Raw genomic sequence first — 26090 nt, 5'->3', positions numbered from 1 at the left:
TCGAATTTCGAATACCTCGAATACTAAATGATGAATGCTGGTATGTTTGACTCGGTTGCCTATGCAGCAGGCAGCACAAGATTTTGGGGAGTAATTTTGATTTCCTTTAAATGATTCGAACAGGAATTTAGCTGATTAATGAATATTTTAATTTTATGGAAACAATTGGGCATATCATTAATTCAACTAACATCGCTTTACCCCCACTTCTGCTGCCAAGTGCTAGCTGACAATCTGAGGCATTTTGCAAAATACAAGCTCTATTCCACCGGATCTTCTTCAATTATTTTCAGTCCATCTTTGGGAGTTCTCACGAGATAAGAAGATGGATTGGAATTGCTATCAGGGAGAAACCAAATATTCTGAGAAAATATCCCTTTGTCTGGGACTGTAACAATAAAGATTTATAGCACCACTCATTAATTGTAACTTGATATATGCTTTCGGAAAAAAATACTGCATCAACTTCCGAGAAGCTCTGCTGCTCATATCGAGTTTCGCCAGAATGCTAACAATAAGTCTCCATCGTATTTTGACATTTATTTCTTTGCGTAAAATGCTTAAATAAACTCAGAAATACGTCGTGTTTGGTCTTATTCTTTTTGAAAGTACGCGCACATTACTAATATTTCAATTCAATAAAGGTGTAACATCAATTGACGAAAGTCATTCTTAGACACCTTTTGTGCTAATAGATGACTCATGCAGCGGTTGACCTCCGCAGAAATGGGGAACTTGGAAGCTGGTAGGAAAAAAAAGGTCAGTGGGGGAGAAAAGGGAGGGCCCGAAACACGTTTCTATTGTTCTCGTGTAACTTGGTATTTTTTCGAAGCTAAGGTCTTCGTAATATGATCCCAGCGCGAGCTGTGACCTTTTTTTTATTTCGAAGAAGAGGAAAGCCTCAGAGTGGGTGAGGCGAGTGCTGAATGGAGGGGGATAGCGGATCGTGGGAAATGCACTAATGTAAGTATCCCACGGTACTCACACAGCAGTCGACCTCCAGGAATGGGGAACTTCGAAGCAGGTAGCCAGAAAAAGGTCAGTGGGTGAGAAAAGGGGGAGGGCGTGAAACACGTTTTTATTGTTCTCGTAACTCGATATTTTTTTCGAAGGAGGGGTCTTCGTAATGCGATCCCTGTGCGAGCTGGGACTTTTTGTTTGATTTCGGAGAAGAGGAAAGCGTCAGAGTGGGTGAGGCGAGTGCTGAATGGAGGGGGATAGCGGATCGTGGGAAATGCCCTAAGGTTGCTATCTGTTGCTATCCCACGGCACTGAGGTTCTCCTGGTGGGGGGAATCGGGGATTTTCGGATTTTTTCACCCGACCATTTTCGGTTCCCCTCGTCGAACTCTTTTCACCGCTAAAATCCACGAATTTGATGTAATTCGTCAACTTGCGTAAAACGGCGCTGCGAGCACTAAATGACTACAGTTCTCCACATTTTTCCGAGTCAACTACCAACGACGTGCGTGCGACAGTGTATGATGCGAAATTCAAAGTATTCGAGGTATTCGAGGCGGTACTTTTCGCATAACTATTCGAAACCTCGAATATCGAATACTTTCTAATATTCGAGGTATTCGAGTATTCGCGGATACTATTCGCACATCTCTACTGGATACAAATGATTTATTTGGGAGAGTACCCAGATTTAATACATGCAGCATCGGAAGATTGAAAGTGGATGGCAAAAGATTCCCACAATCCCCACACATAATCATGCCATTTTCATTCGCTAATGTACTCAAGAGTTTAATGTAGCTTCAAAATCTTAACAACTACACTTTTCACTTCTGAACAATAGGACTTGGTCTAAAGACCCAAAAACTCTTCCACTAATACCCCACTTAAAAAGGTACTTCTTGTACCTTGAAACATGCTGATTTCAAGGAGTTTAATTTTTAACTGAGAAGAAAATGGCCTTGATAAGTCAGTAAACCTGAAGCTAAAAGGAAAATAGAAGCAACTGACTATTCACATAAGTTGATATTACCACCTATGATGTCAACAAAACTGCCTATCAAATAATGTCACCTCCATAAAGACGATAAGTTAAATATACATACGCCATAATATAATGCTTGAAGTATTAGACATGAAAGCTTACACTATTACTGGGTTAGGTGGACCATGTAGAAGTGAAAGTACAAAAATAAAAATTAGGAGTGACATAGTGTCTATAAAATACCATGCAGCCACTAAGGGAAATGTTGACTGTCGATTAAAAGAATCATTTAACATAGGCATAAAGCAATATATTTTGATAAAATTACAGAGGCTATCACAGATTTTCCACTTCTCACTTTACAAAAGTTTTAAACGATTGGAGGCATAGCTACCAACAGATTTAAACATCATCCACATTCCATAGTAATATAAATAAAAATGGGAGAATCAATTAAAAAAGCTAAAAAAATAAGATGCAAAAATCTAAAATATTTACAATAAAAATTAGAGTATTCACAAATTAATGATGTTAAGCAAAATGGGGTACTTAAGGATTACATTTTTGGCACATTTTGCTTGCTCTGATATACTAATTAAATATGAATAACAGCTAAATAAATACACATTTAAGTATTTACCAACACTCAAGGTTAAAAGTTTTCAGAAAAGCTACTTTCTGGGCAGCTAATTATTACAAGAATGTAAAAATGTAATTTACACTACTAGAAGTATTTCCCAATGACAAATATGTCTCTGATAATTTTCACTTTAACCTGAGCTATTGGAAATTTCTATATACTCAAATATATAGAAAATAAAACAATATGTACTTCTTTCTTATTGGAAATAAAATAAAGCCATTAGCATAAAAATAATGACAAGAAGACCTCTCTAAACACATCCTGAGACAATGATTACAGAGGTGGAAGACCAACAGCTAGGCCAATGATGACAAGCACAATGAAAGGTAAGAGAGCCATTAATTAGCACAATTATAACTCATTCTGCATCTACAAATATGTATGTACTCTTGATACATCATTTAAAATGGTCTCCTTTATAATTATTAGAACAAGTTTTCAAACGCACATAAAAGGCCACAGACAACTATGACATTGGCCACTGACTATCACATTTAACTGAATAAATAAGCTACCAAATTTTTTGACTTTTGAGAGAACTGACACATGGACTACAATTTCTTTCTTGCTCAGGGGGCCATGGTTGTATCACACAGATGAAGGCTATGCATTAAAGAGAACAAAGGGCTACATAATCATACAACGACAACAGCCACCATGGCGAGTAAAAGAGAGAGAGAGGCAATTCAGAATGTACCATGGTGCCTACTCAAAATGGTACCAATGCAGGGTAGTTCACATCATCAGGTCCACGTTCCCAATGCTGTCTATGAAGAAGGTGAAGAATGGAGAAGCGTTGACGGAATGCTGTGCAGTAGTGGTTGCGGTGAGTGAGATCCGGTCACGGTCACAATTACACCTGATTCTCCTCCGGATGACCGCTGCTCCCAGAGAGGGCCAACTTGGAGAGTGAGGAGAGACTTCTCTTAGGGCTGCTACCTCCACCCAAGAATGTGACGCCATTCTCGCCCAGCAGCTTGCGAAAACTGCGACACAAAGAGGGAATATGCCGGGGAAATTCGGGCAGGGAGAGGTGGTGCAGGAGGAATGTTAAGAAGGGGGAGGAGAAGGAGGGAGGGAGGGAGGGAAGGACGGTTGAAAAAGAGAGAGAAATAGAAAGATTGGAAGGGAAAACAGCCATGCAAGAGGAGAACACACAAGAGGTGAGCTCAAGGGCAGTATATGCACCCCAAAATACCATCAAGCATGAAAGGGATTAAAGGAATCTCCTCTAAAAAAATATCTTTTTGCATGCATGAAACAACATGCTCCATCAGATCAAAAACTCCATAACAGAGGTTAGGCAACAAAACCTGATAGTTTCAAATTCCAGAATGGACACCTACTAATTACTGCGAATAAATAGGTTTCACTGATATTCATGAATACCTCAAGTTTTTCAATTGACATCTAGGGCATTGGACTACATCAGAGAATGATGTACTTTTTAAGTCAGTCTTGACATTGAATTTAAAAAATGGACATATTTCCTTGAGACATCCTTCGAGGAAAGTTATAGCTTTCATATAAATATGAACATTTCAAAATTATGAAAACCTGGGCCTTCATAACCAATTCAAACTAAGCAAGGCATATCAGGAAGTAAGTAACGTTCACTCAGTGGGATAACAATCAGGCAATTTAATTATGACCAGATTCTACACATAGAACACTGCTCTTGAGATGATTGTCTTCAAAAAGTCATCCTTGTAAACTGGAATTTTAATCTACAATCTGCAAAACCCTAGCAATAAAAACAGCATGTGAATTAGTGTGAGGTTAGGTCAATGTTTAACCAGCAAGATATTTTCCAAAAGCGAACAGTTGCAGTCATTTGTTTCACACTCCTTTCTCTGCTTTTTGCAAAATCAAATCATGTGCCATGAAGGAAGAAATCTTGGGATGAAAAGTAACTTTAATATAATACGGTACGGACAATTAAAGCTCCAGAAAACACATTGACACAGCCATAGGTGGACTTTGGGGGCACAGGCCCCTCCGCTTAAAAAATAGACAAGATTTTTAATATGTTTATCAATACATTCATTATATTTTGTGTATCATTTAATTTAATATCAATAACTTTCATATCAAAAAAGAGAATATTCTCAACAGTAATTTTTGTATTTTGTTTTTAATCACAAATATGAAAAGTCCTGTCAGACCCTTGTGCCATCCCCCCCAGAAAAAAATCCTGGCTCCGGCTCTGGAGACAGCTAATGAGCAATTCAACTCAATTGTAATACATTGTGTGCATCAGGATGCTGTTTTTTCTAAGGAAGAATAGGAGATGGCATCTGGCACAGGTTAACTTTTTTTCTAAATGTCTCAGAGTCATGTAGCTAACTTTTATTGAGTTCATAATTTAATATTTTTATATTCTTTTTGAAAAAATGGCCTATAGACATTCATTTAATGGGATCACAAAGACATACTGGTGGGTTTTGATATCACCACTGTCACGATGTACTAAAAAGGAAAATATTGAAACTTTCATACCGACAAGTGAAGAAAATGCAGTAAAGCTGTGCTACCTTACTCTTACATCCAATTATTTTTCACATCACGACAAGTTACAAGGAAGTTGAAGTATTTATTGCTTATCTCTACTGTTGCCCACTATTTTTAACATCATCCTGAAGGACTTTCTCAAAGAAGACTCATCTAAGCCCAAATAGATTTCCAGGACTCCTTCCACTACATGGTTAATTATATCATATGATAACACCTCACTAGAATATCTCAATTGAAATGCTATTCTGGAAGAACAGAAGTTACCATCACAAATAGTTGAAAAAAGGGTGAATAATTAGTTTTAAATTCACGCATGGAAGTTGATAAGACAAATTCAAAATTAAATCTGAAAATTAGACTAAAGATTGAGCTATGTACTTTGATGAGAATGTCCCTTTTCAGGAGTGAAGAAAGGATATTGCCAAATTCTCAGGCATGGAGAGAAAATCCTTCAGAAATATTCTAAGTAACAAATTTAAAAATGTTCCTATGATACAGATGCATATACTAATACCCTAATTTCCTATAAAAAGGTTTACAAAGCTCACAGAAAATGGTAATTCCAAATACCTAACTTACACCAAAGAACATCTGAAAACTTCAGAGAACTCATACTAATTGCGCATGTAATTAAAAATAATTGAAGCATAGAAACTATAAGCTAGGCTAAAGATAAGACTAAGAAGTTCTTATCATAGGACCTAAATGACTGAGAATCCAGCTTTCAATGACTTTGCTACATTAGGTAATTACGAACATTAAATATACAACGTCAGCACAATGCAAAAAGCTAGTAAATGTAATGAATTGTTAAAATAATAGATTAAATGTCATTTCAGATCCTACCATCCAAAATAAAGTGTGAAGTTAACAATAATCAAGGATTGAACTTATAAGCTGTAACAATATTTACCAGAAAAAGAGTACATACAAAATTTCTATATATAATTTACTACACCCCACAAATCACTGCAATATGCATACGATGTATACTCAATTGATGTGCTCTAGGACTTCATAGGACAATAGAGCGCACACTGAACTTTCAATAATATTACCCCATTCCCCTTAAAAGACTTAAGGTGTTAACAGATACAACTGACCAAAGTAATATATATTAACTTACTTGTACCCTGAAACTATCCTAAATGTTTTTTGCAAAGATATATGCAGATGAATATATGTAATAGGATTGTAATATAGTCCATTCTAAAGTAGATGCATAAATGCTGATTTATCAGGTAAGTCATGTGATTAGGGCAACTTGCACTTCAGGTGATCTCATGCCAATAAAGCAGATGATGGAGGATAGGAACACAGAATGACTTTCTGAATGACTGACAGAATGAAAACAGATTAAATACGTACACATTCTAATATGTAAATAGAATTTGTCATTTCCAAAAAGAATTATATGCCTGATATTAACTTTCATATTGTCTCTGAGAACTCGCAGAGTAGAATGCAACATAAGTGAGTTTCTTTCCAGTTCATAGTTCGACCTGTTTCGCTTAATTTTTTTCTAGGTTTTTTTTTACTATGTAGAAACAATTTTACAATATAAATAGCAAAAGAATCAATTTAAATTGCTACACACTTAAAAGGGCATTAATTAGGCTTACAAACATATAAATTCAAAGGAAAATATAATTTTATACATTATTTACATGAAGAAAAGTGGAAATTATCTAGTCTGATCACCAAATGATAGTCTACTGCCAAGCCCACCCACAACATTAATGTATTTACAACCATCAATTATGGTAGTCCCTTGCAGTAAATACTCAATGTTTATGCTCCAGCATAGGAGAATAGAAAGCACATTGAACTTGCAATAATATTACACCATTCAACTGTTAAAAACTAAAACACATTGAAGAAAATAGAATAGGCACAAATAATAAATCTAGTACTTTGAGGAGGTACCCAATACTATTATATATTATTAATCACTGAAAAAAGTACGTGAAAGGTGCCTATACAAGAAGCAAGGAAGGGGGATAATTAGAAGAACATGTGAACACATGCTCGGTAACTGTGTTAATAAGCATTAAAATGTGAGCCTAGAATGCCAAAAACACACTATAAAACCATTTCTAATAAAATTAACTCATAAAATAATACATTTCCCATGCACTGGGTAAGGAGCCATGTAAAATATTTAATGCCTCCTAAACACTAAAGCAGCATTAGGGCAATCCAAACAGTGCATTTTTAAGAGGGTTGGGTAAAAGATGCTTGAAGTTTCAAATAAAAAGAGAAATGAGAAAGGGGAAAGAATATCTACGACCTTCAATATACTGCTCCTTCAAGTATGTGTTTGTCAAGAAAATCCAAGGGCTTGCAACACTTACTTTTGCAAAACAACTATGCATTTCAACACTAACCCTATCACTGCCAGCATTACAATGAGTTGATCCTGCACGAAAACTGCCACAGGCCGATTTATCAGCTGCACTCTATACAATAATAGCTACAATTAAGTTGTGATTTTTTCCTTCATAAAAATAATTCTGGAGCCCCATGATTCTTAGATGATTTGAAGCCCAAAACATATTTCAATATCAGATAATATTTAAATACATACATTAATTAACATTAATCACTAAAATAATTTAAATTCTTGCAAAATTCCAAAAATACCTTCTGCAGTCCTAGCATATCCCTCTCAAAATGGGTGGAGGGTACCTATGTAACTTCCTGAAACCCAACCAAAATGCGATAGGGAGAGCCTAACCTCAGGGAAATTCAGTCGCTTTCAGACCCCCTGTGGTGTACACTTCATGAGTATGTTTTCTGTGTTGCCAAACGTTCATGGCCTTTATTAGCTCGTTGTGTGGTGGTGATTGCTCTCCAAAATCCCTTGAAAATGGTCAAAATAAGGAATACGAGAAGGTAATGAAAGGGATGGGAAGGGGTTAATTACTTCAACTGAGGAGCTAACCTTCACCCTTCCTAACGAGCCAAGAAGTGGATGATGGAAAGAAGGTTTTTGAGACAGTCTTTCATATCCATTCTATGACAAACTCTTCAGAGAAAACATGGCAATGCCAACCCAAATACCTAGTGTCACATGTCCCACCTCTTGCCACGACACCCCTTGAAACATTCTGAACTAGCACGACTGGGCCAGTCTCAAAGATATTTAAAAAGGATCGGGAATTATAGATCTCACTTCGCTTTATTCCGTACATTTACCAAAATAGCAATTACAAGCAAACAGATTTTACAGAGTGAGCAGAGACCGAATATTTCATATGACTCCAGTGAAGATTCAAAATCTATGAGTGTATTTCTATAGGAATTGCTTTTTTTACAAAAGCAGACTAAGAGCATTGCAAGAAACATTAACCTTGAAGCAAACAATGTAGTTCATTTATGCAAGAATGAAAAATTAAACCAGACCTTTTATGCTTTATTGGCTCGAGCCCATTTGCTGTTTAATGTCTTTCCCTAACATCAGGTTAATCTCGAGCTAAAGCTTTATACGTTTGCTTTATTGGCTCGAGCCCATTTGCTGTTTAATGTCTTTCCCTAACATCAGGTTAATCTCGAGCTAAAGTAGACACTACCCTTAAATAAAATCTCTCCTTGTCGCCACAATATATAATTTTCTAAATTTTGATTAAAACTTTTGAATACAAGGATGATTAGACTATGTTTCAGGGAAAATCCTTGCTTTGGCATTGGTCAATTGTGCAAAACTGACAATGATATTTTCCAAATAATTAGAAGACTCAAAGAGAAGGTATTCAAGTAAACAATAGATATAGGAACAACAAGCATCTTTTAACTTGAATGAGTGACCATGAGGGCAGTTATAATATGTATCAGCAGGCAGAACAGAAAAGATGACGAAGCCACACTGATACCAAAGAGCCCAAATATGGCATGCACAATTATATTTTTCAAACCTTAGTTGGCATTCTGCTCTGAAGAACTGAGCAAGGTTTGTGACAGTGTTGTTAGATAAGAAAATCTGTGAAAAAAGTGAGAGAGGGAATAGGGGAAAAAATTAAGATAACTACAACAAAACCTCCCAATAATTGCAACCCATAACCACTACCAATATACAGTTGCAGTTCTTTAACCTATACTTTCAGCATAAGCAATTCTCTGATCAAATAATTTATTTTTAAATAAAAGCCAAAACATTTATGTACATATAATCAAACACCATCAAATGATTTGGAGCTCATTGAAAACAATAAACAGTAGGAACAAAATAAAGGAGCAATCACTTTTTTTGGAAAGGCAGCGATGATATTGCATTAGTAAGGCCATTAAACTCCTCCAAAATCTGAGATAAACAAAAGCTAAAATCATACATAAAATAATAACAAAAATGCCAAAATACATTATATAAAATTATAATGCAAAATGCAATAGATCAAGGTCTGTAATTTTGATTATGGATGGCTTTTTACTGATAATATGCATTCAGTAGAGCTTTCTAATAGCAAAATAGCTACTTTTGGACTCTTAGCACTAGTCCTTCAATGTATAATTCATTTTTTAACTTCTTTGGCATAAAAAGAAAAGTAAGATGAAGGAGTCGCTTATAATACAAATCAGTATAATATATAGTAGCATAAGGGTACTATAAGTCCTCATAACTAAGATAAATACAGAAAATACCTTACCACAAAATACATTTAAAACAAGAATTTTGCAATAACTAAAATTGAAGTCCATACACTTGATATATGCATTTATACATTAAAATTAATACCTAATAATAACATCTGCAATGATCATGACCAATTGTTTTGAAAAATGAAAGAAACGAAGAATGTATTGGTTTCACCACACCTTTCATAAAATCTGCAATTCAGGTCAACTTCAGCTTATCTTTCCGTAAAATTTAACAAATATGGTGAACTTAATCTAAAAATGCAGTTCACATGTACTGATGGCCACATAATTGGAAAAAATTTCAAATATGACGCAAAGAAAATATTCCTTGCATTTAAACATTAAATTGGTAGATTAAACGATTGAGGGAACCTTTAAAAAGTGCCCTGATAATTGTACCTATCTTAATCTATTATGCTAAACGCATACTGAACCTGCCATTCATTTGCAATAAGGGGAAAAAAGTACCACGGTCAGGATATAGACAGTAACTACATAATCTAACCTTAGTTTTGGGCCTAAACCCAACTCAGCCTAACTTCAGTTATCTCATGGGAATTTGGTGCCAAAGTAGCAATCAAACTTCAAACTTTCTGCACTTGACTTCAATATAATTTAAGTACAATTTTTTACTTCCAATATACATCAGATCCCTACATTTACATTAGATCCATTGAAATGCCGCAACTCTTCAATTTGTAGGGAGATATGACTAAATGGAAAATAAATTAAGAAGATCCACTGAAATTAATTATACATGACAGAATGGATAACTCTCTTACTTCACATTTTTAATAAAATGAAAAAAAAAAAGATATCGGAAAATAACCAGTTGTAAGAGACAGAAACAGCAGACTCAACTTCCGGTCCCACCCTTTTCACGCCCCCAACCCATCACCTACACACTCCATATTTTTCCCGAGTCATGCGTTTCTGTCACTGCGAAGAGTCGAGTCTCTTTACGCTCATCTTCCATCCTCCCGTGGGAAACTGCAGAGCTGGGTGAAAGAGAAAGACGATGGCTGAGGATGAGGAAGGGGGAGGAGGGGAGGTCAGCGGAGGGGGGCCGTTGGACAACGAACGTCGTGGAGTCGGACTCGTGGCGGCGAAGAATATAAACGAGTAGAATAATAAAATCATCTCTCCGTAGTCTATGAGTTTCCTTTCAAAAATCCCTGCCAATTGATCGGCGACACCCCTTAGAGCATCGTGGGTCTTACACAGTGAACAAAATTCTTTAGATAAAAGCCCTCAAGCACAATTAACAAGTAATTATTTTACACACTTTCACTTAATGGGTATATGGTGAATGCTTGAGAAATGTTGAAAGTGGACTTCACTTTTAACTTTCTAATAGACAAAACAAAGATAAGCACGGAGAGAAAATAAAGTCACATCATATATAAAAATATACAAGGTAAAATTAAAGTAAGGCATGTCTCCAGAGAGATGATCAACTAACTGCGTATGAATCAATGTCAATGAAGATAAATAGATACGACAGTAGAAGCATTGTGACTAAAATATTTTCAGATAGTATAAAATATGAAATTGATGTGGTCAACTTAATATTGACACAAAAACTGTCATTAAACACATTATCCCCATGGTCTTGCAGTTCCTTGAAAGTATGAGCTATTAGCAATAAACCGGGGACAGAAAATAAATATCATTAAAACATGTAAGATAATTATGCACTAAAATATTTGAAATAAAAGTTTACAGAGTAAGAGAAACATTCTTAGATAAGTATATAATGCAAAGAAGATTTGAAAATAAGCCAAATTATCAAGTTTAAAAGGGAAGATTTTTAAAAAAGTCATACTTCACAAAATATATCCTGGGAAATCTATGATGCACAAAAAACATAATTGAAACAGAACTGAAGAAGAAAATTTATTTATTGCAATAAAAAAGTTTTTTTTATGAGAATTGATTGAAAATTCTTGACCACAAATGTTCGTTCATGACAGTGAAACATGTAAATTAAACAATATGGCGCAAGCAGAATTTTTTCCTAAATCAATAAACCTAAACATACTCCAAACTGTACTGCAGAACGACTTCTTTTATTTATTTAAAATTTAATTTGCACGCTCAACAAACACTAAGGCTATTTATTCTATCACGGCCAAAAATAAATCCAAATTTGTAGCAAGTAACTAGTTGATACATGATAAGGAAACTACGTAGTGAAATTCATATACTTCAGACAAGTTATAATACATGTGAACATACTAAAAGACTACATCAATTACACCATAGATGAATTTATTCATAAATAGTTCAGCTTTTTTTTCAAACCGGTTTATAAAAATTTTCCTATTTTTTCCATAAGTAATTAGGTGATCTGAGAATAAAATTGTTCTCAAGTACACATTATAACAAGCTTTTTTTATTTTATCACCCGCCATAATGGACCTAAACATAACTATTACATAGCACTTGCAGCCTCAGTACAATACCATGCTGTTAGTCACTTATATTTATTTGCACTGACCCACACTGACTGAGCAGTGCGGGTGTGATTGTAATTAAAGTTTTATAAAACAAACGATCATTTTAAAAATGCTTCCCCACTGGAATCCTAAAGAAATATGTAGTCAATTTTGATTATGGGTAACTCTTTCCACTTATTGGTTATTAATTACCTAAGTCAGAGAAACTATTCAAAACTTACTAAATTCAAGAACTTAGGGAAGAGTGTTTTGAGAAAATAAAACGCTCATATTTTTAAAGTGTACCATCATAATCAAAATAATCATGGATAAAACATCGAAAGCTTATAAAAATAGAATACTTTGTGAGATACATCACACTGCTCTAATGTTGAATGTAGCATGTCAATATGCCTTTGCTACAGCTGCACCCAAGATTTCCCGGGAGCAAAGGGATTGCATCACGAACAAGCAAGTAAATATTACCCATGACAACTCCTCTGAGCTCGAGAACTAGAGCTCGAGAGTGATTAACAGACTGCTTGGGAGCGCCCTTTGGCATTGATAGTGCTTACTGAACACCACTTTTTATCATCCATGTTGGCCCAGTACCAGTATATCTTTGGCCCAAACTAAATTTAATCTGACATACTCCATGTAACTTTCTCCAATTTGTATTTTCAAAAGTCAGTGCATCAAGAAAAAATAGGCATTTTAAAATAAGATGAAATTTTTACAGATGGAACCTAAATTTTAAGTAAACTACAATATTGCTGGCATCCAAGTTGAGCTAATTATGTACTAAACTAAACCTAATACAAAAGTAAAGAATGAAGGAGAATGGGAAGTGGCTCTGACATTTTTGAAAATATTTTGGTGTACCATGCTTACACCACGGAATGAAAGCTAATAACAAACATCTGCACACTTTATAAAATCAGGGTTATGTAATAATCACCACACTCAAACCACTTTATACATAATGAACTTCTTGGGACCAAGAAAAAATTTAGTTGTACTGTGTAGAGGATGATCATTCCTTGTGAGCCTAAAAGCTATCTAAGCAAATTATTGACAGAGATGCAATAATTTTTCAAGAGTTCTGACAGAAAGGGCGCAAAAAGAGCAGAGAAAGAGCATTTTCACAATTGAAGACCTTTGAGGGGTAACACTTCCTTAGGTCTTTCACAATTCTTCCTAGGAAATTGACCTTGAAATGGATTAAGAATGTGTTAATTAAGGGTGCGTCGACAACAGGGTCATTTGCATTTCCCATGTGAAGGTGAAATACACATAATTGTATTATGCATACAAAAATGGGAAGCCTCCTTCAAAAATGGAAATAGCCTCTTTTAAAAATGGGAACTGAGGGAATGGACTCCACACTGAGAGGAGAGTTGATAGGCCATCAATGAAAACATTGCGAGAAAACCATCTCAGTAGCTACCCTTCACGAATAACTCGCGTCATCAGTCATCATGGAATCTTTGAAATCAAAGTCGAGAAGTGAAAGATAAAGTAGAACCTTGTGATTTTGGGGATATCTTAGCATCATCATCTTAAAATTAATGCAAGAAAAGCCCATTGTTGGGATGGGGGAGTGAAACATCACGCGAGGATAAATCACTCGGCTTGCTAGTCTAAGGTTCCAGCACTGCATTTGCAGAAGAATTCCGATGAAGAAGCACTACTCGGAATCATCAATCGATTCTTGCTAAAATTTCATGAAAATATTATTGCTGTTGTGAATAAATTCGATGATTTGGATAATTATTTGCATGAACCTACTCGATTTTCAGAAAAAAAGCCTGGGCTTTGGAATGACAATAAAATGAAATAAACTTCAAATGATGCAAGCTTCTACAGACTTCTGCTAGCATTACTAGCTACTTCTATCATAAATAACATCACTAATGAAGAGGAATGCGATGGTGGTTGGCGTAACATGGTGAAACTCCTTCATGATGCACAAAGGTTAAGAAAAGACTTCGCTGTTTCACAAAATAAAATATATTTGCGACCGGTTGCGACCAGATGATGATACGCTGTATCGAAACTGGTTGCAAATATATTTTATTTTGTGAAACAGCAAAGTCTTTTCTTAACTTTTGTGCAACTAATGAAGAGAACTAAAATGCATCAGTGTATTTCATTATTTTGTTCTAAAGAGGTATAAAAATTGACTCAGGACTAAAAAATTCTGTAATTCAACAGAATTTTTTAATGTAAAGAGGTTCGTTTTATTAATGATGAAAATCCAATATTCTCATGGAAGAAGAATTGGAGCCTAATTTTTTTTCATTGTAGGGAGGATATATATTCTATTGATATTTGTTCTTAAGAGGTTTGACAGTATCATAAAAATTTCTTCCCTGTAATCAGTGTTTCCACAGTATACCTTTGGTAATTTCATTTTTCTAAGATGAACAAGAAGGGGTATATGAGCTAAATGGAGCTAAAAACCCATCCCATACTCATAATCATCAAATCTCCATTAACAGAAGATTTATCTCAAAAAGTACAAGCATGGTTACATGCTTTCTTGGATACTGAGCCTCATATCAACAGTAGAATGTTCATAATAACAAAAGTAGTGCTAAAAAATCATGCACTACAATTTAACCAAAAGCCATACAGCTATTGACTAAAAAGGAAATTTTCATTTGTGGCATTATCTCAGAACTTCCAGATAATTTTCTTTAAGGTCAACTGCACATTCTTCATACATAGATACTATTTTGGTAATGTTGCTCAACCTGTATTAGAAATTAATTTTCGAGTATTCATGTACACTTTTTCCTTCATATGATGAATGGATTAACAAAAAGTATTTATTTTTTATGAAATCTAAACTTATTGGTGCCAAATAAATTATCCAAAATCTAAGCTTAAAGTTAATATTAAAAAACTAAGAAGAATTATAAACACTTAATTACTAAAAATTCTGGAAAAAAAAACAAATAAGTAAACTCACAATTTTCGAATGCCGGAGTCTGACTTTTTCCATGGAGCGTCATCAGGCTCAAATGGAAGAGGTCCTTGAACAGGTGCATCTTCATCAGGCTTGTCTTCTTGCTTATCTTCTGGCGTCTCCACCCTGCAAAATGTAACTTTTCTCCTCAGAACTGACTGCTACTAAGTCAATGCCATAGTCAATAATATGTCACAAAATCCTATCACAACAAGGAACTTACTCGGGCTTTGGCTTGGGGCGATATGTTTCCAACTCATCTTCTAAGTCACTCACTCGAGCCTTCAACTCATTCCGCTCATGCAAAATTTCCTTCAGCTCGGCAGTAGTGAACCTTGGCCTCTCCGGATCATCTGGGTGGTACCTCTCACCATACGAGGGCTGCTGGTCCTAAAAACATGTTTAAACACTGGAAAATCATTTAAAACACAAAGCCAGCCATTGCCTAAGAACACAAATATTTTAAGGGAGAGGAAGCTAAGTATTTGAGCCTCTAGTCACTGAGGTTACAGTTTTCCAACATTCCCTATCAGACTAAGGTTAACACAGGCGAAATCAGTTCTTAATAGCAGCTTAAATATAAAAATATCAGCAACTTGGCATGTACTATGCTTCTCAGTGCACTGTCCTACCAAAATAAGATACAGTAAACTCTTGATTTTACGAAGCAGGATTTTACGAAGTTTTCGATTATACGAAGTGATATTGCGGTCCCGGTGAAAAGCCTATGCTAAATACATGGCGCTATTCGATTATACGAAGTTTCGATTATACGAAATTGTTTGAATTTACGAACCTCGGCTCGGTCCCTAGGAGCAAATGGCATTCGTTTATACGAACTACGGCGAAAAATTTGTCAACAAAACTAGTTACGCCGGCGTAAGTAGCTAAAAAATCAGCGCTTCCAACTGTGGTCCATCAAAAGTGCGAAATCGTAAATGATAATGCAACTTTGGAGAGAAATGGGTCGCCAAAAACCTCACTGTGGGAATTTAGGGGGAGTAGGAGTTAAGTTAAAATATCGCGGCTGACATTATGCCCCTATTTACGTGCCTGTTCGTAAACATAGCATCGACAATAATTCGTAGTTTAACATGTCAGGAAGGTCGCGCGGAGTATTTCGTACACCCCTAATTAACCCTTTGCACTGCTGTGAACGTACTTCGAAGACTACTTGACTACTTTTCGCCGAAGCACTTCGAAGGGTCCCTAATCCGGGACCCTTTCCTCGACGAGCTCACCCTCGCTGGCCCCTGAAACTGGGCTATTTTTTAATGCATTACCTGACGTAACCCTGGGTTTCAAAGGGCAAAGGTGCCATGGGGGAAAAAAGAGTAAAGTGCGTGTAACTGTGGGGCTGTGCGTCAACCAAACGGGCACGGACAAAATAAGCCCGTTGTCATTGGGAAATTTGAAAGGCCACGGTGCTTAAAACGTAAAATTGGAAGCCCTCCCCGTTTTTTACCATGCAAATAAAAACAGCTGGATGACCCGAGAAATTTTCCAGCAAACGGTTATACGTCTACAGAGAAAAATTGCTGGAGAGAACAGCAAAATTGTTTTAATAATGGATAATGCCACCGTTCATAAATACGTGGAAGATCTAAAATTGGCTAATGTTCGAGTCCTCTTTTTACCCCCGAACTCGACTAGCAAGTCCCAGCCCTTGGACCAAGGCATTATCCAGAATTTTAAAGTCCTATACCGGAAGAAGCTTGAGCGGTATTACTTGCGATGGATCGGTATGTATACATTCATCTATTTTGCTCATGTGCGTTTGGATATCGATTTAGATATTTTTATTCATGATTATCATTCTTTCAAATCTATTTGCTACTTTTATAAATGGGAACAGAAATTAATAACATCCCGAAATGGACGTTGATACATGCAATCCGCGCCATAATATCTTTTCGTGTATATATTGGCCTTTGTGAATGAACAACTTAAATATCTTAAGTACTGGGCTCTATTTACCGCCAATTTATATTTCAGGCTTCTCGTAATGAAGATGCACTTCCAAGTCTAACCATGAACTTTCTTCTCACGCGCTTCCCCGTTCTCCCATGCTGGGGTTCTGTCTTTCCAAAGCCGTCCCTTCCCTCCTGCCGCCTTTGGCTGATCTTGCTGACACCCACCTTACGCATCCCAAACCCCTCCTTCCCCAGCATTTCCCATTCACTCCCTCCCTAAGGAGACTGAGCTTGTGTGCGTCGCAAAAAAATACGGCCCCCAAAAGTAGACTGAGGCAGAGCTGAAGGCCATTTCCCCACCCTTCTTTGTCCTGCCCCCTTCACCAGTCCTTGTGCTGACCACACTTCTTCCCTCAGGCAATCCCCATCCCACTCTTATTCACCCCACCCACTGGGAACGTTCCCCGATTGTGGAGAGAGGCATGGTTCATCTTTACCTGCAACGGGGGGAAGTTATTAACCGGAGAGAGGCGGAAGAAGTATCTTCCACTATCGGGAAAATGGTGCCGCGCTTATAATTGTCTCTCTTCTTCTCTGCTGACTTTTCAATTGAAATTAATTTCTTTGCTCTTTCCACACTATATTTATTTACGATTATGGCGCGACTATTTTTTAGTGCTAAAACTAAGAAAATCTTTTCTCTATGTCAATGATCCTTTGCCTAACTTTCAATACGGCGGAGAAAGGAACACGAAAAGTAAATGAGGTGACGGTGCAGGTTTTTGCGTGTCATTTTTTGGGAATTCACGCTAGCGAACCAATACTTAACCACGTTGAGAAATGATAAAACGTCTCTTGTAGGAAAACAATCAATGTGGATAATAACGTTTCTATCTATATTTCTCCGATACTGTAAGATGTTTCTCCTGTCGTTTTCCGGTTGGAACCTTGCTCCTGTCGGCATAAAAGGAGAGAAACATACTATATGAACAGGTCACCTCACACCCGGTATGAAGAATACAGTCCTGATGAAGAATTAAGTCTTTTATGGCAACGTCTGCGAAGATGATGGAACACAGTAGTCGGACGGAGAACTCAAACAGAATTTACTTCAAATATTCGCCAGAAGATAATCACATCCTACGTTATTTATGATCGTAATTGAATCTCAGTGAAAATAGAGCACATTCTGCTGAAAATACGAAGTAACTCGAAATATTAACTTACGAAGGTTATTTTGGAAACGGGCTAAGACCCTTGTTTTTCTTTTTTTCTCGTCACTGAGCGATAGAGGGCGACATAAATGGCGGTTAGGCCGGCTGCCGCTAAAATTCCGTGGGTGTCAGAAACAAATATCTATCTTTTGCATACTTAATAGTAGCTATTGGCTCCTAACCACAAATTTATTACTGTTAATTCTTATAATAAACATTGCAATTCATTATTTGATTACGTTTTCTAAACTGGTCGGGAATTTCTTTAGCGATCGTTGATGTTGAAGTATGAACAAGAAATGGGAATTTTATGGTGGTATAATTATTTAACGATTTTTCACATCATAAATCGATAGCAAAAAGCCTTTTCTATGAATTATACCGAGAATAACCACCGAAAACATTTAAATAAGACCACTAAAGACAAAAAACGGCGGAAGAAACAAAAGCGAACATTTTTTTCGTGACTTACGAAAAAGGTTTGAATTTACGAAACTCGATTTTACGAAGTGCCAATTTTCCGGTCCCACTGACTTCGTAAAATCAAGAGTTTACTGTATAGTCATGGATTAACTATGTTTCAATAATTATTATCCATTTGGTCCTACTCTGTTATCACTTATGGGACCTGAGAATTTTCATGAAAATGATGCCTCAACTTAGACAAACATTACATCTTTGAAAGACAACCCTTGAAATTTTACTGGCCCCAATATTAAAATAATTTCATTTTTGCTTCTTAAAATTTTCACAAATCGGAATTTGTCTGGAGTAGATAATTTTTGATGAGCATTTTAAGTTTTAATTACCCCTTAACACTAAACACATATATTAGCTGGGAAAAATAATGGGTAGATTTAAAACTTAGAAATTAATTTATGAGCACATATTAGAAATTCACCAATAGATTTTCTGGGAACTGTGAAGTCTATTCACATGTTATCATTGACAGACCATATTGGCTTGAGGTTGATGAATTGTTTCCAAGAATTAGGCAAATAAAAAAACAATAGACCAATGGACAATACTGTTTGAAAACGATGAGAATTTCAAGAGAATAAGGGCTCAATATGGAGAAAGGGGATAAAGTGGAAACCAAGTACAAAAAATAATAAATGAAACAGCCTAAAAAGATTATCAGTTTCTTCAATTTTCAGTGTGGGCTTTCCTCTTAATCAGGATGTTAATCAGCACTCCACTGAGTTTTTAAAAATTCAGAATCAAGCACTATAAAATAAAAGAAAATTAAATTTTTATTCCAAATTTGATATGATCCAATACATTTTCACTCACCAATGATTCTGAGAGGTCTTCATTTTCCTTCTGAGCTATGCCCAGACGTTGTCGAAGCCTTCCAATCTCCCTTTGCTGATCTTGTAGCTGAGCCAAGAAATCTGCTCGCTCATCAACAAGACCTCTTACTTGTGCCTGAGCACCATGATGCTTTCTTCTCAGCTCTCGGCCAACCATACTCAGCCTTTCAACTTGCTCTTGAATCTGGAAAAGGATAAATCAATATTATAGAACATAGCCCTCAGTGTAGCTAAAAATAATAGATTTCAGGAAATTAAAGTAAATTAAAAGCATATGTATTAAATTGTACTTTGCAACATTGTTAACTGAAATAAAGATTAAGCTCATATACAGAAAATTTGAAAATAAAGTAGAAGTCTGTTGTAATGAGAACAGCCTATACTAAGGGTACTGTACAGTAAGTGATTTGTTTCTGCTGGTGGGCCCATGAAGAAAACCATAAAGAAAGCATCCACCTGTAACGAGTGCTCGTGATTGTCTAGTGCTATACCAAGTCCATTTCGTCAAGGATGTTGTCCAGGGTGTATAACTCTCCAGATAATGCAGAGCTGAACTTGGACCACAGGAAAGTTGTAAGCTAATTTCAGATGCATTTTGCCAAGTCACAGCATCATTGTGGCAAATAAATGACAAATCATTGTCCCCTCCACAGTTTATAGATATGATTGCCTATTTTGCCTCACTTCCTTACCTGGTACACTACAAAGCTAAATGCAGATGTAAACGATATCATACCTGAATATCTAGCACATTGTAGTGCTGTTGCTCATAGAATGAGGTTCCTGCTGTGATTATCCAAGTTTTGCAATACTTTAGAGCACTCTTCCATGAACTCTCGCAAATATTGTGTAGCAATGGCTTTCCACCCCCCAGGAGGTGGTGCTATCCGATGGTACTTGGCCTACGCAATCTCGCCAGGATAGCTATCAACTGCCCAATATCGGCGCCAGACGGTCTGAGGCACAGCTTCATATTTTCTTCCCATGCAGAATCATTTAGCATACCTCACAGATGGCCTAAAAGATACTCTGTGCCCACTGAGTGGAAAGTCATTCTGTAATGCCTTGAGACTCAGATGGTGAAATAGTATTTTGAACAATTCTTTAATGAGTTACCTGTGGAATCAAATATGCACACCACATTCACATGTTTTACCACAGCCATTTCTACCGATGGCAGGAGCAACTAAAGTAAAACAGTCGTATACAATATCATAAATTCATCATGTTTGCAATCATTCTTTTTTTTAATTTTGCATATGTAACTAACTTTGCAATCCCACAGAGATATGACACTAACATTGAAAAGCTGCTGTTCAGAAAGATTATACCCAATTGGTGGTACCCAAGGTTACTAGAATTTCAATAACTGGGCGTTCAGATTTCAATGACCGCATTACTGGTGCTTAGGAGATGAGAAAGCTTCTTGCACTAGGATCTCTGGAAGTTGAAATCTTATACAATCACAGTATTCTTGATAGTTTACTTTTGTGACATGAGATATTTATGACATGAGATATTTATGACATAATAAAGAAAACTATTGCGACCTGTTCTAGGACTTTTTATATGGTATATCATCAAAACTACCCAGAAAGAAGATAATGTCAGGCATTTTCAAGGGTAATAATCACTGCACTAAATGACACCCTTGAGTACCTTTCATCTTCATCTCCATTTAACATCGTCAGAATTTTTTTCCTTACGTGCTTACTCTTGGATTATAAATCTGTTCTTGCCACAAGCACACAACAACACAATTTACTTCAAAATTAAAGAGACCAATCCATTCATTATGCATTCTTTCGATATCTAATGACTACACCACAAGCCTCTTCTCCATTACTGCTAAACCTTCTCCAATGAACAGGTCAATTTTGCTTTGGTCAATCAAAATTAAGGGGTGATACTTACAGCTTCAAGTTCAGAATTTTTGGCCAATATTTCATTATCCCTGGCACGTATGGCTTCTCTTTGCCTTTCCACAGTCTGCCGCAGACGGCACAACATCTCCCAATCACTTGGTGCACCTCCTCCTTCACTTCCATCTCCACCACCTAAATAAGACAAAGTAAAGGCCTTGGAATTATTACTCACTAAATGGGAATTATTTGGTAAACTACTACCATTACACCTTTCTATAGTGAGCAACAACTCTATGGAACAAATATATTTTGATTGTAGAAGAGAAATTGTTTTTTCTTCATCAACAGCCCAAAAGTTTTCTTCCTCAAACATTGTATCCACGATCATTTTAGTCTATAATAGATTAAAGTTTGCAATAAGTTAATTAAATTATCAAAATTAAGATGCATGAGACCTAAAAAGGAAAATAAAATCATATTCATTTCCCGATGATAGAATGAGTTCTATTAGACTATAATTTTTGCCAAATTTAGTAGGTGGAATTGTAATGACTTTACATCAATGAAAAAACTGTTTTAATACACAGATATAATTAAGACACTCCACCAAGACAATGTACTATTGAAAATAGAATAAATAGACCAATACTGGTAGTGCCTTATATACATTAATGAGATACAACAATATGTTTTTAATTTCATAATATAAATTATGCATCCAAGATATGAAATATGATGAGAAGTGCACTACGGTTTACCCCAATTACACAGTAAAGCGGGGCCAAGTTCTAATATCTCTCTTAACTTGCAGTAAATACCTATTAATTTTACATAACATAGTAAAATATAAATATAAACACCAAACTTCATCAAGATAAGGCACAAGATCAAGTTGGAATCATGCCTAACACCAGCTCCCATCCAATGGGCCATAGTTTGCATCCTGGCTAAGAATACAATTGTTTGGATACTTAGGGCTTCACCAGGCACCTATAACAGGGTTCGTATCAACTTCCCTATTTCAATATCCCTGATTTCCAGTCCATTTTTTTATAATTTCCCTGAAATTACAGCAGACTCCCGATTATCCAGGTGCAGCTTATCCATGTTGCAGATTATCTGTGCATGAGTTCTTACTCCTTTGATGTTTTCCACTATCTTTGTAGAAAAGATAAAATCGGACCCCAAAGCAGCAGGATATTTGCATTTTCATCCATGGCTACACCGGGCTCATTATTTCCATCAGAATTCATGTCAAAAAATGGAATCATTTTATTTACTTGCTGACAAGGAATGTTTCAAGTTCCCTTGGGCATCTGATCTAGCATTACAGACGACTATCAGCGGCAGAAAAAAAAACTCGAATACCTAAGGCTAAACGAATTCTTGGAAATTACAACCACAATTAACATCTCAATATACCCTGCCCAATGAAGCATACCTATTGCACTTTCAAAGACTTGTGTCACTATTTATAATGGCTCATTCATTGAGATTGTCTATAGAACACTCAAAGAGTATCTTCTCATCCATCACTACCAACCCAATACCAGGAGGTTTTCAAATATCTACTTAACATTCCAGGATAACCCCTCACAGGTGATGAAGGCCAGCACAAGACTTAGTTACTTCACATCACATCTCCCCCAAAATCCACATGGGTTTCTTCTGGGTCATTTGTAAGTACATATAACCTTTGTTGTTTTTCAACATGCAGCAGTAAATTCCATTAATATTATTAACTTTAAATTTCATTACTGGCATAGAATAGCAAGATGCTGTTTTCATGGATTTCTCCTTTCATCCATCAATCCTCCTCCTTCTGAAATTTGCGAATGACTCCATATTTCTGATAATTTAAAAAATCTTCATTCTAGTTTCCTCAGAAACCAAATTCATTGTGACATCCAATCCGGATTTTGTTCCCCTTGACATTCATTGACATCTGTGGTTTCTCAAGGCAGTGTCCTTGGTTCATATCATTTTAATTAACTTATTGATGACCTGGTTTCCTTACTTTCCCTTCCCTACCTTAAACCGTACTTAGTATCAATGTAACCTTATCGAGAACATACAAAGACTCTACATTTGCCTTGAGCCAGAAATCAAATTGTTGTGATGCTTGAAAGCATAAATTTAACCAAAATAAATGTAATGTATAGTCAATTTTCCCATAGAGGACCACCTGTGAATTTAATTTTACTCTATGTAATCACTCTCATAAATTTGTCCCAACATTTTACGACCATGGTATTCTCTCAGACAATAAATTCAATTCTTCCCCGCACAAAAAAACCGTCTAAGACAATTTTCTCTTAGGCCTACATCATTTCACCAAAATAAATTAGCTCAGGGCACGGAACTTAGAACTTCGTTTACCTACTTCAACAATTCTTCCAATTCCTAAGTATTTTTCTCCCATCTGATCTATTTCCTCTCAAACTAGTTTCCCATCCCTGGATGGAGACTGCAATTTCTTTGCAAAAATAGTTAAAAATAATTACCACATCTTTGCGACATGTCCACCAATACCTTTCTTCTCCATCCCTAATCTCACAACCCTCAAAACTCACAGCTGACTTATACTCGTCTAAAGTATTCTCCACTATTACCTTGAATTCCTCTCCTTTATCTACTTCAATTTTCCATCTAACGACACTTACTTTGACCCTTTGCTCCATACAACAATTTCCATACTTTCGATGACTAAACAGTTTTTTCTTCTCCTGTATCTCCACTCACCTGAACTCCATCCCCCCACCCACTGACCCTTTTGTAATCCCCATTACATCAATTGAAAGCCTATTCCTTTCCCCTTATATTTCCTGTATTTTATTGCTTTGTTGTAATTATTAAATTTACCAGTGTATATACTTTGAAGTTGAGTAAAGTTAATGGGCTACTGTTAAATGGCACCTTTGCTGTGTGTGATTATATACTTCTTCAAAATTAAAAATAGCTAAACTTATTAATAAAAGTAAGTGAAATTAGCTATTAGGACGTATTCATAGGGCATCGCAGACTGAAAAATACAAACCTGGACCAGAACCATCACCAGCCATGCCATTTTTTTCTGCAACAATTGAAGAGAGACGTCTGTTCTCATCTTGAAGACGAGATACCATCGCCAGGAGATCCCTCGATTCCTGCCTCCAATGCTCTTCTATTTGTTCCAGCTCCTGCTCAACAAACAACATCAAGTTCAATTTCAGGAACATAAATGCGATTTCCTATGTCACAACCGAATCATAAAATTCTTAGCCAGTGCACTTCATAATGTTTCCTGTTAAAACAGTGAATATCTCAACTGCAAAACCGACAATAGAAGGATTTTTATCCATCCCAAGAAAGCTTACGGTAAATATTTCCATTTAGCCATTTGATAGATGGCTCACATGTAATTACCTAGGAGAAAATTTCCCTGTCCATCGACAGATTGTGATCCATAAATATTTTATTTTGCGAAATACATTGAAACTTAGGCGAACTGAGAGAGCAAAATATAGCTGGAAGACACTAGGAGCCGGGAATTTTAAGTCTATCCTCCAAATTAGCTTTTAAGTCTATTTCTTCATCAATGATAAGTATTTACCGCTTGATAATTGCGGCTTATTCAAGTTTGCCTTCATAATACAACATATGAGCATAGAATATACTATCATTACGAAATAAATTTTAAATTACTACGAGAAAAATGAAGAGCTTAAAAGCCAGATAAACGGGTAAGCGACATGAACACCCAAATTTCGATATTAATCACAAGAGATACACTCATTTCTACACTTAAAAGCAGTAGTAGCGATACATCATTAAGAAATTCCAAAGCATATTGGTAAGGCAATATGCCACCGCCCACCTTTTCGAACCTCACACGCCCTTCAGCTTTCTCAATCTTGTCATGCTCCAAGTGAGAAATTCTTGCTCGTAGTTCTTGAACAGTAGTATTTTCTCTGTCATTCTTGGTAGCAAGCCTTTCCAAATGCTCCAATGCATTTATTACTTTGGGCATTAGGCTGGTGACGGCTTCTGTCCCATGAGTATCTATTATTTTCTCGAATTCTTTTCCAATTTCCGATGCTATGTCGTAAACATCCACGACTGATACATCTTGATCACATTCTTCCATTTCAGAATAGAAATCCAATTGGAACGGCATTAAGAACAGATAATTATCTCCTTGAGGACTTTCTATACACCAGCAGCACGCAGCGATGAGTCAGAATGGTGTGACAGATTAAATTAATCGGGAAGCCAGGGCCATCTACTGCCTTCGCAGACCTTTGAACAAATATGCCATTGTTTACTCTCAAGTCTTCAAACGCAACAACTTAGGCGAAGAATGTCAATAATTTTCTTGTTTCATCTACGCTGGAGCAAAACAAACGTTCTGAGCCCTCTATGCAACACTTTCGCTCAAAGTGTAAACAATAACAATTCTGTACATAAGTCGCTTAACTTTTGGCCAATATTCTCCCTAAAATATGCTGATGTCTATCACAACATAACTGGGCTTTCCCTACGGATCTGTCATCATTCTCTGGCCTTGGGTAAGTGCTGCTGGCAGTGTCCATATTAGTAACTACGGCAATTTCAGTTGAGGCGGTAACCCCTCCCATTTTTGTATCAAGTACAAATATATC

The 26090-nt window shown here is 36.3% G+C and overlaps 1 protein-coding gene across 5 annotated transcripts; it reads right to left on the bottom strand.

The window, feature by feature from the left end:
- Positions 1-2232: 2232 nt before the first annotated feature.
- LOC124156225 (RILP-like protein homolog) lies at positions 2233-26007 on the bottom strand. 5 transcript variants are annotated; one of them, XM_046530630.1, is made up of 8 exons: positions 25307-26005; positions 24488-24629; positions 21500-21642; positions 19566-19769; positions 15369-15535; positions 15149-15271; positions 9016-9080; positions 3412-3488 (listed from the first exon to the last, which is right to left on the bottom strand). In XM_046530630.1, the coding sequence occupies exons 1-7, from the start codon at positions 25604-25606 to the stop codon at positions 9017-9019; spliced, it is 1143 nt and encodes a 380-aa protein (XP_046386586.1). In that variant the 5' UTR covers positions 25607-26005; the 3' UTR covers positions 3412-3488; position 9016. The 5 variants fall into 5 exon arrangements, with proteins under 5 accessions (XP_046386583.1, XP_046386582.1, XP_046386584.1 ...); XM_046530629.1 differs by lacking the exon at positions 3412-3488 and adding an exon at positions 3489-3573; XM_046530627.1 differs by lacking the exon at positions 9016-9080 and having other exon boundaries at positions 2233-3488; positions 15369-15526; positions 25307-26007.
- Positions 26008-26090: the final 83 nt, after the last annotated feature.

Source organism: Ischnura elegans, chromosome 3, assembly GCF_921293095.1.
Source record: "Ischnura elegans chromosome 3, ioIscEleg1.1, whole genome shotgun sequence".
NCBI lineage: Eukaryota > Metazoa > Arthropoda > Insecta > Odonata > Coenagrionidae > Ischnura > Ischnura elegans.
Note: the sequence above shows the minus strand (reverse complement) of the source record. Positions and strands in the feature narration are given on the sequence as shown.

Bases quoted from the DNA above. Each gene is read 5' to 3' on its own strand.
- LOC124156225 (XM_046530626.1), bottom strand. From the start codon at position 25,606: ATGCCGTTCCAATTGGATTTCTATTCTGAAATGGAAGAATGTGATCAA. The intron at 24,630-25,306 runs GTGGGCGGTGGC...TTTGTTGAGCAG, and splicing joins GGCGTGTGAGGTTCGAAAAG to GAGCTGGAACAAATAGAAGA. The intron at 15,272-15,368 runs GTAAGTTCCTTG...TACATTTTGCAG, and splicing joins CGCCCCAAGCCAAAGCCCGA to GGTGGAGACGCCAGAAGATA.